Source organism: Perognathus longimembris, chromosome 25 (genome assembly GCF_023159225.1).
Source record: "Perognathus longimembris pacificus isolate PPM17 chromosome 25, ASM2315922v1, whole genome shotgun sequence".
NCBI classification, from domain to species: domain Eukaryota; kingdom Metazoa; phylum Chordata; class Mammalia; order Rodentia; family Heteromyidae; genus Perognathus; species Perognathus longimembris.
Genome location: NC_063185.1, coordinates 14170929 through 14188351, shown reverse-complemented (window position 1 = coordinate 14188351; position 17423 = coordinate 14170929). Strand labels below are relative to the sequence as shown.

The window sequence follows — 17423 nt, the reverse complement described above, 5'->3', positions numbered from 1 at the left end:
TAATTACCAGGAAAAAGTAACTGAACTGAAGAATCATGTTTCTATGGTTTTAGCCTATGTATTATTTTGGATATACAAATTTGCTTTTTTGTGGCTTTCCTATTGTTCTTTTCCTATTTTTCTGCACATTTATTTTGCTTCTCTTTCACTAACTTTTGATTGTTGTTCTTAAGTACCACTACACAAGTGGGCAACAGTTTGAACATATCTAGGATCATAATAAATAGAAATAAGAAATTGTATTGTTTTGATTTCAGTAAACTACTGATGGGTTTTGTGTGATTGCATATAGGCAGGCAGGTCTATACAGAAGATAATTTGTGTGTCTTAAACACTGACTGGATTTAGTGATTGTGGCAATTAAATGACTCAAATAGGTAAAAAGAAAGTTTCCCCTGATAAGATGGTTGAGATGCAAGCAAAAATTGATGAGGAAAGAAAAGCACTTGAAACAAAACTTGACATGGAAGAAGAAGAAAGAAACAAGGCTAGAGCTGAATTAGAGAAACGGGAAAAAGATCTTCTTAAAGCTCAGTGAGTACCGATGAGTGGGGATGGACTTACAAATTCGTATTAAAATCTTCCTAGTGTCTTTTGTTGGATATGTAAGTGGAAAACTGAAGAATAGTTAAGAGCTTGATTTTTTTTTGTCTCCAGAGTAGCAGTCATGGGTGTAAAGTCCAATATATGTTGTATATTTCTAAACATTAGGTCTATTTTGATTACTCTCTGTGTGGGAGGGAAAAATCCTAGTGAGTTTGAATCATAATTCAGTAATGGAGGGGAAAGGGGGGAGGGGGAAATGAGGGAGGAGGTAACAGTACAATAAATGTATTCAATACCTAACATATGAAACTGTAACCTCTCTGTACATCACTTTGACAATAAATAAGAAAAAAATTCAGTAATGGATTTAATACTATACAGTGGTATAATTTGGTAGAGATGCCACATAAATTATACTGCTACTTTGAAATTATACACCCAAGTTCTTATATATGAATTTTGGAAACTATTAGAAACAGTAGATGATCAGTGAGTTTAGAGTATTCTCATTTTGATTAATAGACAAGAGCATCAGTCTTTGCTGGAAAAATTATCTGCCTTGGAGAAGAAGGTAATTGTTGGTGGTGTTGATTTGTTGGCCAAAGCTGAGGAGCAAGAGAAACTTCTTGAAGAATCTAATATGGAACTAGAAGAAAGGAGGAAAAGAGCAGAGCAGCTTCGCAGAGAGCTTGAGGAAAAGGAGGTAATGGGACTTTTTTGTAAGTTTAATAATTTTTCAAATTCACTTTTCCAGTGAAAAAGCTAAATATCCACAGTTTTAGTGAAAGTCTCAAGCAGTTTTATGGATTATTTTTAATATACTAGTTACGAACTATTGTGCTGGATATAGTGATATATTCCTGTAATCCCTGGAGGACCACAGATGGAAGGCCAGTCAAGGCAAAGAAGTTATCGAGAAGATTCCCCTCCTACTCTCAACAAATAAACCAAACATGGTGGCATGTGCTTGTAATCCCAGCTACATGAGAGGAAAAAAGGGTAGTGGTTCTAGGCTGGCCCAAGCAAAAAGGCAACATCCTATCTGAAAAATAACTAAAACAGAAAAGGGCACCTGCCTACCAAGTGGGAGGCTCTGAGTTCAAACTTCAGTACCACACACACAAAAAAAAATAGGGCTGGGAATATGGCCTAGTGGTAGAGTGCTTGCCTCGTACACATGAAGCCCTGGGTTCGATTCTCCAGCACCACATATATAGAAAATGGCCAGAAGCAGCGCTGTGGCTCAAGTGGCAGAGTGCTAGCCTTGAGCAAAAAGAAGCCAGGGACAGTGCTCAGGCCCTGAGACCAAGCCCCAGGACTGGCCAGAGAAAAAGTTACTAAACATATATACACATATACATATATGTATATATAAATTTGTTAACTAAGTGACTTAACAAAGAAAATTATTCTAAAGTTTACCGATTTTTATCATAGCAAGAACGCTTGGATATTGAAGAAAAATATACCAGTTTACAAGAGGAAGCACAAGGAAAGACAAAGAAATTAAAGAAAGTGTGGACAATGCTGATGGCTGCAAAGTCAGAGGTTGGTGCATGTCATTACTAAATAATCTCTGTATGTCTTAGAAATTGCTACTGAATTTTGAAACAGCACCTTTGATTAAGAACCCCTGAATAATCTTGATGTGTACTTACTGTTTTCTCCTATCTTGAAAGTTTTTTTTATCTCCTTTAATTATGAGGGATGCCTTTGCTAGATCCTATAACCTAGGTTGGCAGTTATTTTTTTTCAGGACTTGAAACAGATCATTCCATGCCCTCCTTGTTTTTAGAATTTCTGTTGAGAAATTTGCTGTTATTCTGATGCTGGATCCTCCAGTGAATTGTTCCCTTTATCAATATATGAAGTGACCTTTGTCTTTTCTGACTAATTTTGGTTTGAATCTGCTTTGTCAGAAATGAGTATATAGTTGCTTCTGCTTGAATCCAGGCTCCATTATTGCTTAGAAAATATTTTGCCATCCTTTCACTGTAAGCCTGTGTGTATTTTTGCCAGTGAGGTACATTTCTGGTAGGCAACAAATGACTGGATCTTGTTTTGAAATCTAATTATCCAGCCTTTGTCTTTTTTTTTTTTTTTTTTTTTTCCAGTCCTGGGGCTTGAACAGGCCTGAGCATTGTTTCTGGCTTCTTTTTGCTCAAGGTCAGCACTCCACCACGTGGGCCACAGCGCCACTTCTGGCTTTCTCTGTCTATGTGGTGTTGAGGAATCAAACTCAGGGCTTCATGTATACAAGGCAATCACTCTACCTACCACTAGGCCATATTCCCAACCAGCCTTTGTCTTTTAATTGATGAATTGAGACCATTTACATTTGGAGTTAGGGAGTTACTAGTGAAAGTTGTAGTAGTTCTTTTCATTTTGGTGGTTTTGTAATGCTTGATTCTTTCCTAGTCGTCATTTGCTCATCTGCTTATCTGAAATTTATTCTTTTCCATATTTTCATGGTTTTATCTATCTTCCTCTTTGTATAAAGGGTTCCCTTAAGTATCTTCTCCAGTGGAAGCACAGTGGTCATGAATTCCTTTGGTTTTTGCTTGTCATGGAAAGATTTTATTTTATTTTTCCTTCAATTAGGAAGGGTATGCTTACAAATTTAAAGAAACAAAGTCCTTTAAGTGTCATTTTAAATATTATCTATCAAGCTAATTTAATAACCTGAAATAGTGATAGTGTTGCTCTCTATATTTTCTATACTTATAAAATAACTGTTCAATTGTTTTGTCTATTATGTGGGGTAAGCTCTCATAAGACCTCATAGGCAAGTGCCTTATGTCAGGTGGAACTGTTCTTATTTGTTTATAATATTTTCATGAATTTTCTGTCAGATGGCTGATCTCCAACAAGAACATCAGAGGGAAATTGAAGGCCTACTTGAGAACATTCGGCAACTTAGCCGGGAGCTTAGGCTCCAGATGCTTATTATTGATAACTTTATACCTCAGGATTACCAGGTAAGGGAAAAAAAGGTCTTTGATTTTGATATTAGATCATTTACTGGGGGCTATGGAACAAAGAAATGTAATTCTTAACTTAGTTGATGATATATATTTACATTCAACTATCCATAACATTTTCATCTCAGTTATTTCCTTTCTTAATATGTAATTCTATTTTTGAGATTAAGTATTTAAATAGGAGTTTCTCAGCCCTTTGGAGTAATTCATGTTCATGTAAAGGCAATCAGAATCAAGGTGTAGGTATGTTCATTTGTCCAGCACCCTGAATCATGTACATAGAAAAGGCAGAACCAGGGCTGGGGATATGGCCTAGTGGCAAGAGTGCTTGTCTCATATACATGAGGCCCTGGGTTCAATTCCCCAGCACCACATATATAGAAAATGGCCAGAAGTGGCGCTGTGGCTCAAGTGGCAGAGTGCTAGCCTTGAGCAAAAAAAAAAAGAAGCCAGGGCCAGTGCTCAGGCCCTGAGTCCAAGCCCCAGGACTGGCAAAAAAAAAAAAAAAAAGAAAGAAAAAAAGAAAAGGCAGAACCCCGTGCTAGCTAGTTCTCCCTGCCCACAGATGCTAATTCTTCCTCATGTGTGTATATGGTAAAATAGACTTGACACGAAATTTACCACTGTAAGTACGCAGCTGAGCGACCTGAAGTACATTCACACTGTTGCTCGCCCGTCAGCACCATTCATCTCCAGTACAGTTTTCACATTCTCTTTTTCAGTTAACATTTCTACCTTTAGTTCATTTTAATAAACTTTAAAATATTTTTAAAAATACATATTTTGGGCTTTAATACAGCTTTTAGAAATTTGTCTGAAAAAATTTCCTTTGGACCTGAGATGAGCAGCATTTACTTGAGTGTCTTGTACACCATCATGATTCATTCTTGGATAATCGTCTTTTATTTAGTTACTTACTTCGTAGTGAACTCATCACAGACACTCTAACAGAGTCTACTTCTAATCAAATGGTCCCACCACCATGTTCCCCAGTTTGCCTTTCCTAACCCAGCACACCCACCATCATGATTCCCGGGTTCTTGTTTTCTTGATTTATTTTTATGTAGTTTAATGCTGCCTATACATACTCTTAAGAAATGCATATTTGAAGTTTGTAAGAAGGTATCATGCAGTTTTTTTATTTTTTATTTTTTGCCAGTCCTGGGCCTTGAACTCAGGGCCTGAGCACTGTCCCTGGCTTCTTCATGCTCAAGGCTAGCATTCTACCTCTTGAGCTGCAGCACCACTTCCGGCTTTTTTCTATATATGCGGTGCTGAGGAATCAAACCCAGGGCTTCATGTATAAGAGGCAAGTACTTTAACACTAGGCCATATTCCCAGCCCAGTTTATGTTTTAAGACTTACCTTCTTCACATAACACTAAGAGTTTAGTTCTATTTAAAAAAAACAACAAACCCAAAAAGCTTCTCAGTATTTGAAATGTCAGTAAATGTTAAAAGACTGTCTTTGATTTTTTTTTTTTAAAGGAAATGATTGAAAACTATGTGCACTGGAACGAAGACATAGGGGAATGGCAGCTGGTGAGTATTCTTCATCCTTTCTCAGAATCTTCCTGGAGCACCCCTGGGGACTAAGACTGTGCTGGCTGCCCTGAGAGTGGGAGGGCGTCTAGAGGACAAGCCAGATGCCAGGGTAGCAGGGCCTGCAAGATGCCTTTCCCACTAACGGTAAGACAGGCCCTTCTTGGTAGGCCTGGCCTGGGTCAGGGGCTATGTGGGACCAAAGGACCTCCGAATTCCTTTCTGTCTCAGCATTCAGGTTACACTTTGCTAGTAAAAGTCAGGATATCTCACAGCAACTATGTTTAATTCACAGTTCTAATAAAGGTATTTTCCCTCTCTTTCCCTTTTTATTTATTTTTAAAGAAATGCGTCGCCTACACAGGAAATAATATGAGGAAGCAAACCCCAGTACCTGATAAAAAGGAGAAAGATGTAAGACTCCTTTTTTTTTATACTTGTTTCTTTATAGGAATGTGGGTGATTATAGTCAGGTTATCGGCCTGGCACCTGCTGGTCAGTTGTGCTGAACGGAACGGTGGGCTGACCAGTGGGAATCACGGGAGGGTGGATTTAGTACAGTTAGGCTCCTACTCAGGCCTATCAGGAGGGTGTGCTAATCATTTCTGCCACAGGAGTGGGCTGGGGAGACTGAGGCCTCTCCACCACCCCACTGGTCACGGTAAGAGAGTGGCACGTGTCTGCTGTCCTTTCCACAGGTAGTTCGAGTTCCAGGGCAGTAAGAGGCGGGACCAGCTTGAGAGGAAACTGCAGTGTTTTTCCTCATGACAGAGGAAATGTATGGTGTGTCAGGGCTTCTAATTCCCCTAACTTGGTGAATACATTTTAGATGTTGGGATTAGAATATATTTTTAGAGCTTTATTTGGTTTTGTCTTTTTTTCTAGATGTTTGTTTATGTTTTCTCTCAAGTCTGGTTGAACTCTTTCCAATGAGTGCCTTGTGTTTGGTTCTTTCCCTCAGCCCTTTGAAGTGGACCTTTCCCATGTGTATCTTGCCTATACTGAGGAGAGTCTACGTCAGTCTTTGATGAAATTAGAAAGGCCACGGACTTCAAAGGGGAAAACGAGGCCAAAGACAGGGAGAAGGTAAGGACGCTCTCTTTTTTTCTTTCTTTTTGACAGTAGTAAAATTTGAACTTAGGGCCTCTCACTTGCTAAGCAGGCACTCTTCCACTGAAAAGTCTGCCTGAGGCTGGCCTGGAACCACGGTGCTCCAAATCTCAATCTTCCACATGGCTGGGATGACCAGGTATTGGTTGAGAAGGGAACTCTTTCAACCCAGGCTGGTCTCAAACTGCAGTCCTCCTGAACTCAGCCTCCCAAGTAGCGAGGATTACCAGCATAAGCCACTGGTGCCTGACAAGGTCTGTCCTGTGACTCCCACAAAATGATAGCATTGAGATATTCTGTTTAGATATATTGAAAGAAAATTAAGTTTTAGTTAATATGACCAATATTTTGGCCAATTTGTTAAAAATCAAATGTCTCATTAGGGATGATTTGAAGAAGTAAAATGTAGCTGAATAATTAAGGTCTTCTAAGTGGAGATGTGGCTCTGTGTTTGAGGGCTTGCCTAGAGTGTACAAGGCCCCGGTTCCACCCCCAGCATCCTATTCCCATGAAAAAGAACGTCTTCCAATGTCTGTAGTCTTCCTAAGTAATAGAATTTACTTTTATTCACTTTGATTTGTCCAGATATATAATGAATCAACTATCTTGTTTAATTTTGTAATCCTTACACTAATTCTTCTAGTAAGACATTAATTTGTCTGGTTAGATTCTCAAAACATTATATTCAACTAATTAGGTTTCCTAACATAAACATTACCTCAAAAACCTTTGTTTCCTAGATCACAAGTTAAGGAAAATTTCTCTGAGAATCTTTGCTCTCATTTTGGCACTGTTTTTGAGTGCTGGATAGTATAAACATATCAGTTGGGATAATCTATTTCTGTAAGAATAGAGTTGTTTCTTCTCTCCCTACATGAAGTTCTGTTTTATGTACTTACGCTGATTACAAGACTTTGGAACTCCTGAAATAATAGAAATCATCTTTTTTCTCCTATTTTGAGTTCATGTACTTTGAGCTATATGTAGGTGAAGTTGTGTAGTTTTAATTTTTTGTGTGCACAAGCTAATAGATAATACCTGACATCTACAAATTTGAGAACGTTTAAGGGTGGGGAGAATCGGTTGTATATTAAAAGTATTTTTAAAAGTATTTACATTTTTGCATTGGTTCACGTCTAGATGAAGGTTTAAAACTTTTACATACCAACAGAAGGTACGTGTGTCATGCTAAGCAATGAAGCAAATCATTTTGAAGAAACAAGCTTTTAAATCTTTTACTTTTCTACTTTTAATAGAGATATTTTCATCTCTATTCTGCAGTTTGTGAGGAAAAATGAAAACTCAGGTGTGATGTTAAATGTTAAGGCAGCTGACCCAAGTACAGGAGAAACCTAGGCAGGAGAGGGGAGGGGGCGAGTAGGGAACAGTGCCGTCTGCAAAGGTGATGTACAGAGGGGTTGCAGTTACATAAGGTAATGAGTACATTTCTAGTCAAACATAGATGTTTCTTAACTTTGTAGACTTGAAACAAACCATAGCAAGGTTGGATAGAGCTTTCATAGTACTCACTTTAAACCTATGTACTTTGCTGCTTTAGTTTAACCTAAAAAGGGGCTGGGGATATGGCCTAGTGGCAAGAGTTCTTGCCTCGTATACATGAAGCCCTGGGTTTGATTCCCCAGCACCACATATACAGAAAACAGCCAGAAGTGGCGCTGTGGCTCAAGTGGCAGAGTGCTAGCCTTGAGCAAAAAGAAGCCAGGGACAGTGCTCAGGCCCTGAGTCCAAGGCCCAGGACTGGGCCAAAAAAAAAAAAAAAAAAAGTTTAACCTAAAAAGAATATGTGTAAGCCAACATATGATCCAGACCCAGTTTCTCCATATGTCACAATTACCCTGCTGTATTATAAAAATAGTAGATAGCTCTAAACATAGACAAACATACACAAATAAGTGTCAGGGGGTTGTATGTGTGAGTACCAGTCCTGGAGCTTGAACTCAGGGCCTGAGCACTGTTAGTTTTCTTTTAGTATAATTTTATTTTTACTATTAAGCAGGTGTACAGAGGAGTTACCATTCCATAATTCAGGTAATGAGGACAATTCTTTTCAGACAGTGTCACCCCTTCCTTCACTTTCCCCCATCTCTTAGCTTTTTTGCTCAAAGTTAGCACTCTACCACTTGAACCACAACTCCAATTCCATCTCTTTAGTGATTAATTGGAGATAAGAATCTCTTGAACTTTGCCATTGGGGCTGGCTTCAAACTCCAGTCCTCGTATCCCAGACTCCTAAGTAGTTAGGATTACAGGCATGAGCCCTGACACCCAGCTAATAAGTGGTTTCTTGATAGTATATTATATTACACGATACATTCAGTGTGGTATTCCTCATGAGAAACACATAATTCAACATGTTGGCCAAGACTGCAGTATATCCAACAGCAGCTCCATAAATCTCTACATAGACATCTATGAAGTGTTACCTCAGATGATTTGGGTCTCCCTCCAGCTTTTATTGAATCCACCTGGACCAGAACACGTATCCCAGATGAAGTTAGCAAGGAGTCAGCCTGCTTAACAAGTAGCCCACTTAGTCCTGCTCCCTTGGGTAAACCAGTTTGGAAGTTATTTGTCCAGTTCCTCGATACTTGGCATACTGGGGGTGTACTTTTCTACATCAGATACCTTCTCCTTACTTAAAAAGCAAGTCCTTATTATTCCTGAACAAATATATGTGGAACACTAGCTGACTTTTATGCTCTGGGACCACTTTGTATTTGTAGCTGAGTGTAAAGTGTTTGTATTTCAGCCTGTGGGGGGAAAGCACTCATGTTTTCTTTTTCTCTTCCCTAAACAGAAAGCGTTCTGCAAAACCCGAGGCCGTAATCGATTCTTTGCTTAAGTAAATGTTACAGACTAAAAGTCACAATAAAAATCAGTGATATTCTCATGCCTGGACAAACTCTTTAATTAAAACACTGAAGACTTCTGTGTGATTTCAAATAGTGGAAGCTGTAAATCATGGAGTAAGACTGGAAATAACAAATTACCCAATACCTTGTAGACCATATGTATACATATACTAAGTTAATATCACATTTTAAAGTTGTATAATTGGTTAGTGTTCAACCTGTTATACTCCTCTTCAACTGGACTGAGCCAGAAAGTCGGGGAGCAGTTCACACTAATTGTTTCGGTGGCTATGTAAGTCTGTTAGCTATTTACTCAACTACTGTATGTTTAGAAAACTGAAATTTCAAAATAGAAAAAAAAAAGTGTGTCCTGTTTTGCACATAGAAAATAGCAGATAGAATTTTCCTGTGTTGCGCAGTTCTATGTGAATATTGGAGCTACATACACATCTAAAAAGTAGCTCTGTCCAAACATTGATCCGACGAGCCTGTTTAAATACACTACAATTCTATAATAACATTGTTTTGTTTTTTTGCCTGTCCTGAGGCTTGAACTCCGGGCCTGGGCACTGTCCCTGAGCTTCTTTTGCTCAAGGCCAGCACTCTACCACTTGAGCCACAGTGCCACTTCCAGCTTTTTCTGTTTCTGTGGTACTGAGGAATTGAACCCAGGGCTTCATGTATACTAGGCAAGCACTCTACCACTAAGCCACGTTCCCAGCCCCAACATTCTGTATTTTAAGGATGAGATGATTGTGTTGAACTTCTGTAGAAAATTTTATAATTCAAAAGTCAGTCTTTGCAAGTATACCTTTTAAAAACAGAAGTTGAAGGCTGAAAATGTGGTTCAAGAGGTAGTTTTTTCCTATAGGTGAAGCCTTGGGTTCAACCCTAGATCCCACCTCTTCAAAATAAAACCCAACAAAAGTTGAGAATGTGTGTAGCCAAACAGAAAAACAGCTTTTTAAACCTTTTGCCTTTAAAACATTTTATTTTTTATAAAAAAGGAAATAATTCTTCCCTGATTTGTTTTGTTAATTAACCCAGTTAGACTTCTCAAAGTGAAATTATATTCACAGTAAAATAAGTTGTAATAGGTTTTTCTTTTTGCCAGTCCTGGGGCTTGAACTCAGGGCCTGGGCACTGTCCCTGGTTTCCTTTTGCTCAAGGCTAGCACTCTGCCATGAGCCATAGCGCCACTTCTGGCCTTTTCTGTTTATGTGGTACCGCGGAATCCATCCCCGGACTTCATGCCTGTGAGGCAAGCACTCTATCATTAAGCCACATTCCCAGCCCCGTAATAGGTATTTTTGTTCTTTTCTCAGTTTCTTTTTACTCCTGAACCACTTAGTATTATGCTTTGTCAGTTTAATATTATATGATCAGCTCCAAACACATAGATTGCAAAGGTTTTGAGACTTTACCAGTTAGGATTTACTAAATCTCCTTATAACAAGTTTGGATAACTGTTGGTTTGTAATTACAGAGCTGTGTTTAGTGTAGGGGTGAATGAGGTGGAATTCTGGTGAGATGGTATAAAATGTCCATAAACTTCAAGTGCTTACAAGCAGTGAAGTACTAAATGTGTGTGTGTTTAGTGAGTATTTGCAAGATAATTAGGATTGCATATCAGTGGCATCATTTTCCTTGTGGTGTGTACGATAGAAGTTTATAACTTTTCTCTGTGGAACCCTGTTAGGCCCCTGTAAAGACTTGACTATGTGTCTTATAAAGGGTTTATATGAGCAGAATATCTAGTAAGCTTTTTTTTGTTGTTGTTAGCCATGCAGCTTGAACTCAGGGCCTGAGCACTATTCCTGAGCCTTTTTTTGCCCAAGGCTAGCACTTACTTTGAGCCATAGCTCCACTTCTGGTTTTTGGAGATAAGAGTCTCATAGACTTTTCTGCCTGGGCTGGCTTTAAACAGCGATCCTCAGATCTCAGCCTCCTGAGTAGCTAGGATGACAGGTGTGAGCCACCAGCACCTGGCTAATTGTAAGCATTTTTGATGTTACACATTTAACTCTATTAGTGGCTACTGTTCAGAGAGCTGAGTTATACCAGAAGGAAAAAAAATTCCATGTTTCTGGTTTATGTTAACAATTCATTTAACAAGAAAGAGAGTAATTTGTGACTTGAGCTTTAAAGCATCAGAGAGATGTGAGCCAGTAGGTTAGATTTTTTTTCTATCTTTGTTGTAAATTTCAAAAATAAGAGTAAAAATATTAAGAACTTTCTCAGAACAGCCTGCTTCAGAACTCATTTTGGTTTTGTTGGTTTGTTTCTGTTTGCTTGTTTGTTTTTGAGACAGGGTGTCGATATATAGTCCAGTCTGGTCTTAACCTCGTGCCTCAGCCTCCCCGATACTGGGATTTCAGGACTGTACCAGCATGCCCAGAAGTAATTTTTTTTTAAGTATTTATGTTAGGACTGATTATACCAGATAGGAATGAATTCTTCATTTTATCGAAATACCAAAATTAGGTATTTGAGCCAGGCCTGGAGATCCATTTAAAAAATAGAGTATTCATTTAGCTCTAATGAGCTGCAGCAGTTCTGTGGCTTCTTCACGTTGATTGTGTCTTTGTCCACAAATGAAATATTAGTAACTTCAGTATTAATTTCATGAATGGCTTAGAGAAGTGAGCTTGTTCAGTGTTTGAGATAGATGTGCAGATTTGAAATGACTGGTACATACATATAATTAGGTTATTAAAATAAGTGTTCTTTTTTTCTTTAAGTGGTAATTGTTTATTAAGAGGAATTTTGGTAGAATGTTAATGGATTCTGTGGTGCGTTCTTCAATAAACTGTGATTGCATGGACAAATAGGCCACTAAAATATAATAATATTCCCTTTTGGTTTAAATTCTTGGAAAGATTCATCAAGAGCTTTGTTTCTGCATCAACATATTTGCCCCACAGGTCCAGGAATCTCTTTGACAAGCTTGTTTTCTTTCTGAAGAATGTTATTACTCTGTAGGGGTATAAGTAATATTTCATCTGTAACACCTTTTTAAAAATGTGATTTGGGATTAATTTGCTTTTTTCTTGTTTTTGTTTTGTTGGTTGTGGGGCTTGAACTCAGGGCCTGGGCACTGTTCCTGAGCTTTTTTTAGCTCAAGGCTAGCGCTCTACCACTTTGAGCCACAGCTCCACTTCTAGTTTTCTGGTGGTTATTTGGAGATAAGAGCCTCACAGGGACTTTTCTGCCCAGGCTGGCTTTGAAATGTGATCCTTAGATCCTTGAGTAGCTAGGATTACAGGTGTGAGCCACTGGTGCCCAGCTATTTGTTTTATTTGTTCCTTTTTAAATCTGTTTTTCATATCTTCCCCCTTAACTCTTAGAAAGCCCCTTTTTCCTATAGGGCTGTGAATTAAGGAATGGGTAGAGTTTACATTTAAACATATCAGTGTCTGCCCAGTTCTTAATATGTACACTTGTTTTTTTCCTTTTAATTATTCTTTGTCCTTAAAATACTAGACGAAAACATAGATTTCCTAGTGCCTTTGAACTTGTACTCGAGTCTGATTTAAATCATTTAAAACTTCAATAACATCACTACAATACTGTATACTGGCCAGAATTAGAAATCATGCAATGTGTTTGTTGTGTTCTTTTCAAAAGCCACACTTCTGTTGTATTTCAGATGTAAATTGTATTTGTTCCAGTGTATATATCACTATTGTATGTATATCTGCGGCATGGTTAAATAAGAAATAAAAGTCTTTTACTTAATGCCTGTAGAAGTCTCCTTTTCTGAGGTGCTTTTGTGTTTATTTTGTCTTGATATTTTGGAACTGTATCTTTGTGCTTGGGAGGCAACACTCTGTCATCAAGGAGGCCTGTGTAATTTCATACCCAGAAACAGAAACCATCATGAACCAGAACTTTGAAAAAAGTGTTTTTAAATATACTTCTCATTGATAAGGTTTTTTTTTTAAACATAAATACCCTTTACATTAGGTGTTTGAAAGCAGACACTGTTTGTCGGTGTATGGCTAGAAAGAAGCTTGTGTACAGAATGGGCCCCATTGAAAGGTACAGGGAAATCATAGTGACATGGTCAAGATCTCAATAGAAATCTCTTCATAAGCTTAAGAGTAATGCCAAAACAATACCGTTGCTTGGACTATTGTTAATTAGTGTGTGTTTGTGTGTATGTGTATCTTGGGGCTTGAACTCAGGGCCTGGGCACTGTCCTAAGCTTTTTTGCTCAAGGCTACTTGATCAGTAGCTCTACATCCAGCTTTTTGGTTGTTAATCAGAGTTTCACACACTTTTCTACCCAGGTTGACTTCAAACAATGATCCTCAGTTCTCAGCCCTTTGAAGCTAGAATTACGGGCATGAGTCACCAGCACCAGCTAATCATATTCTTTTGGCAATACTGATTACCAAGCATCCGGTTTTAAGAAATTCAAATTAGACCTTGAGAAATTTTGAAAAGTTTTGATAAGAATCGTGGTGTGTATCTGTCTGTGTGTCTATGTCTGTCTGTCTGTCTGTCTGTCTGTCTGTGGGCTTGAAGTCAGGTCCTGGGTGCCGTTCTTAAACTTGTGTGCTCAAGGCTAGCGCTCTACCATTTGAACAACAGCTCCACTTCTGGCTTTTTCTTTTTTTGGGGGGAGGGGTGGTGTTTCATTGGAGATAAGAATCTCACAGACTTTCCTATTTGAGCTGGCTTGGAATCTCAGTCCTCAGATCTCTGGCTCCTGAGTAGCTAGGATTACAGGTGCGAGCCACTGGCACCTGCTCCCACAAAGACTCTTTTTTTCTTTTTTTTTTTTGGCCAGTCCTGGGCCTTGGACTCAGGGCCTGAGCACTGTCCCTGGCTTCTTCCCGCTCAAGGCTAGCACTCTGCCACTTGAGCCACAGCGCCGCTTCTGGCCGTTTTCTGTATATGTGGTGCTGGGGAATCGAACCTAGGGCCTCGTGTATCCGAGGCAGGCACTCTTGCCACTAGGCTATATCCCCAGCCCGAAGACTCTTTTTTAATTGTCATTTTTGCTTAGACGGGAGTTTCTTCTGGCTATGTGGTATAGAACATGATGAATGAAAGGCCTGGACTGGAGGGGTAAGTGCCGTCTTAGCACCTCAGCTCTTGCTCTGCACTAAGCCCCTCCCTTGACTGTCTTTGCTGTCTCATGGCCATAGAGTGTGGACCCATCGAGTCATCTTCCCAAAGACCCTCCACAGCAATCTCTTTCAGCCTAGTACCAGCCTAAGGGCCTACCCCCTGTCAAAGGCTGACACGAGGTAAAAGGATGTGCTTTCACTGTGTTGACACTAACAGGACTATGAAATCTGGTGACTTCCTGATCTCCATCCACTCTGTCTTGATTCCTGAGCACCATTTCCTACGTCCCTAATAACCATTTGCTACGTTCTGTCCTAGTCTCTTCCAGTGAATCACTGTGAGCCCAGTTTTTTGAGATAAGGCCGTGTGCAAATAAGAGGAGACCACGGTGAGCTTGTGCCTAAGAGGAACAGTTAACACCACTCAAGCCACAGGGAGCTGAAGGATGGGGCCTCTCTACACGCTTGGGTCACAGTGTTAGCTGAAATTGCTCCTCCTTAAGCTCTTTCATTTGCAAAGCAAATCAGGTATTGGGTCTACCTTCGGAAGTTTGAACGAACGTGTGGGAAAATGATTATGAAGAGGCTACTTCAAAAACAACCAGTTTCCTCTCAGCCTTTATCTTGGGCTTCCTGTGACCCAACCTTCAGGTTGCTTTTATCAACAGTATCAGAACATCACATTGTCTTGCCCAAACACATACATGGCTCTGACTAAAGAATACGACAGATCATACATTCTTTCACACCTACTCCCCTGCCCCTCAATCCCTTTTTTAGAGGCCTGGGGAAATTTTAGTTGGTAATCAAAGGCTTTATTTCTCCAGTTGTACAAAAGAATATAGCTGGGACTTTTCAACTGAATAAGGTAGTTCTCAGGGTCCGATACCAATCTTAGCAAGAGGATATTGCCTAAGCTAAAAGTACTTAACTCATCACAGAAATTTTAAGTTAGCCTTGATTTTTACTCCACTGTGAGTTATGCCCCTCGGTCATCTGCTTTCCTTTCTTTTTTGGTGTGTGTGTGTGTGTGTGTGTGTGTGTGTGTGTGTGTGTGTGTGTGTGTGTTTGTTTGCCAGTCCTGGACCTTGAACTCAGGGCCTGAGCACTGTCCCTGGCTTCTTTTTGCTCAAGGCCTGCACTTTACCACTTGAACCACAGCACCACTTCTGGCCGCTGCTGTCCTTTCTTTTGGGCTTAAACGCAGGACCTTACTCTCTCGCTTGCCTTTTTTGATCAAGTCTGGTGCCCTTCCACTTGAGCCCAATCTCCATTTCTGGCTTTATTTTGCTAGTTAATTGGAGATAAGAGTCTTGTGGATTTGTCTGTCCAGGCTGGTTTCAAATCTCGATCCTCAGCTCTCCCTCTCCTGAGTAGTTAGGATGATAGCCATAAGCCACTGGCTCCCAGCAACACTGTCCTCTTTCAAGAGTGTGTCTTCTGTGGCTCATAGTTACTGTTGTATAGCTCTACTTATAGCCTACCTTCTTTCTTTCTTTCTTTTTTGGCCAGTCCTGGGCCTTGGACTCAGGGCCTGAGCACTGGCCCTGGCTTCTTTTTGCTCAAGGCTAGCACTCTGCCACTTGAGCCACAGCGCCACTTCTGGCCGTTTTCTGTATATGTGGTGCTGGGGAATCGAACCCAGGGCCTCATGTATACAAGGCAAGCACTCTTGCCACTAGGCCATATCCCCAGCCTAGCCTACCTTCTTTAATGTTGAGAGCTAGGAAGTTCTAACTGTTGGAAAACTCACTGCCTTCCTCAGGAGAAGAGGTGGCCATGTTTATGGAGAGTAGCAAAAGGAGCAGTGAGCTGCTGGGTACAGCATTCTTCCCTTGCAGCTGTCCTGAAATCTCACAGATCTGCCTGGCCCAAGTTTCAGAAAAGGCCACTTCTCCAGGGAAGGGCTAACTGAAGTCTAGACACAGTTGAATGGTTCCGGATAGAGCAGGGCACATGCTTGAAGGCCTTATGCATGGGTTGTATGCATGAAGTAGAGCAAGAGTGAGAACTAACGAATCTAAAAAGGGGGGTGATAGGAACTGGGTCCTGCTGTGGACACAACTGGAAAGAATTAGTGGGGGGAACAGATGCTGTATAGACAAAGGCCCTGGAGGCTAAAAGAGTCATTGGCCTGAGTATAATTCCCTTCTCTGCTCAGCTCATTTGCTGGAAGTAGTGAGATTGCACATACACACACACATTCATGGTGCCTGGTAGTTTAGGCAGCCCATGTGCAGAAAGCACACAAAATAACAACATAGTTCCATTTGCTTTATTTAATACTGGCTAGAAGGAAACAAGGCATAGGCAGCTTGAAGATGGAGAAGAAGCTGGCAGGATGGATGAATTTAAAGAGAGGCACCTAGGGGCCCTAAAGGAGCGTGTCTGGGCCTTAAGAGATCAGGAAGATTTGGGCATGATGGCCAATTAGAGGATTTGAAAATGGAACCTGCCCTGAGCTGATCCATGGAACCTAGAAATTAGCAAGATGGCAGCCCTAAGACTAAAGAGAGCCCCTGCCTTGCGCTGCGTGGAAGCTGGCGGGAACTGTGAGGGTTACCTGTGTGTAGATGGATCGGGCCAGGCTTTGCTGATTCACGAAAGCTGAGGGTTATGCTTTGCCTTTAGATACCGATTGAGGTATGAAGGGAAAAGTGAAGGCAGGGTCCATGGCACAGATGAGAGTTCCTGAAAGCTTTTATTTTATTTTTCTGTCAGAGGCTAGCATTTCTATTTGTGGCCCTTACCCGCCCCCCCCAAAAAAAATCTTTCAATGAAAGATATACAGCTGTACATGAAAGCCACGTGAGTTTCCCCCCTATTCCTTTTACCCAACCAATACACTACTGTCAGATGCCAGTTAGACATAATTTACCCCTTGGCCAACTGTGGAGGTAACTGATGGGTGGGGGGAGGGGTGGCTCAGCCTTGGCTGTCAGGGCCACACAATCCATGATATAGACGCCTCAGTGGCTATTGCTTAACTCACAAGCATCATGGTAACTTTCACTTACTCCTCAAGTTTCTCTGCTCACTTGTTTAGTTTTCTCTTCTTGGTAGTCAGAGGCTTATTGTTGGGTGATTCTATCCATAGATCAGAAGTCCTTGGCTGGAAGTAAGGTAATAGTTGCATTTTGACCATGGAAGCTTATCTTGTGACATGACCAACGAACGATCCCCAGAGCCTGCTTGTGTCCTTTCTGTGGCCTGTCGTCAGTCTTTCTGTTTGACAGCCTTTTCCTTTGTCATCTTTGCCTCACACACAAAGTGTAACCCACAACTCATATCCTG

At 40.4% G+C, this 17423-nt stretch overlaps 1 protein-coding gene across 3 annotated transcripts in view; it reads left to right on the top strand.

Moving 5' to 3' along the window:
• Kif3a (kinesin family member 3A) overlaps nt 1-9089 on the top strand; it is a 36035-nt gene extending 26946 nt beyond the window's left edge. For all 3 annotated transcript variants that reach the window (XM_048334130.1, XM_048334129.1, XM_048334128.1), the window contains 8 exons: nt 378-534; nt 1069-1249; nt 1984-2094; nt 3399-3524; nt 5015-5068; nt 5414-5482; nt 6030-6154; nt 8997-9089. In XM_048334130.1, the coding sequence (XP_048190087.1) occupies nt 378-534; nt 1069-1249; nt 1984-2094; nt 3399-3524; nt 5015-5068; nt 5414-5482; nt 6030-6154; nt 8997-9045 (872 nt within the window). In that variant the 3' untranslated portion in view covers nt 9046-9089. The remainder of the gene's footprint in view (nt 1-377; nt 535-1068; nt 1250-1983; nt 2095-3398; nt 3525-5014; nt 5069-5413; nt 5483-6029; nt 6155-8996) is intronic.
• Nucleotides 9090-17423: the final 8334 nt, after the last annotated feature.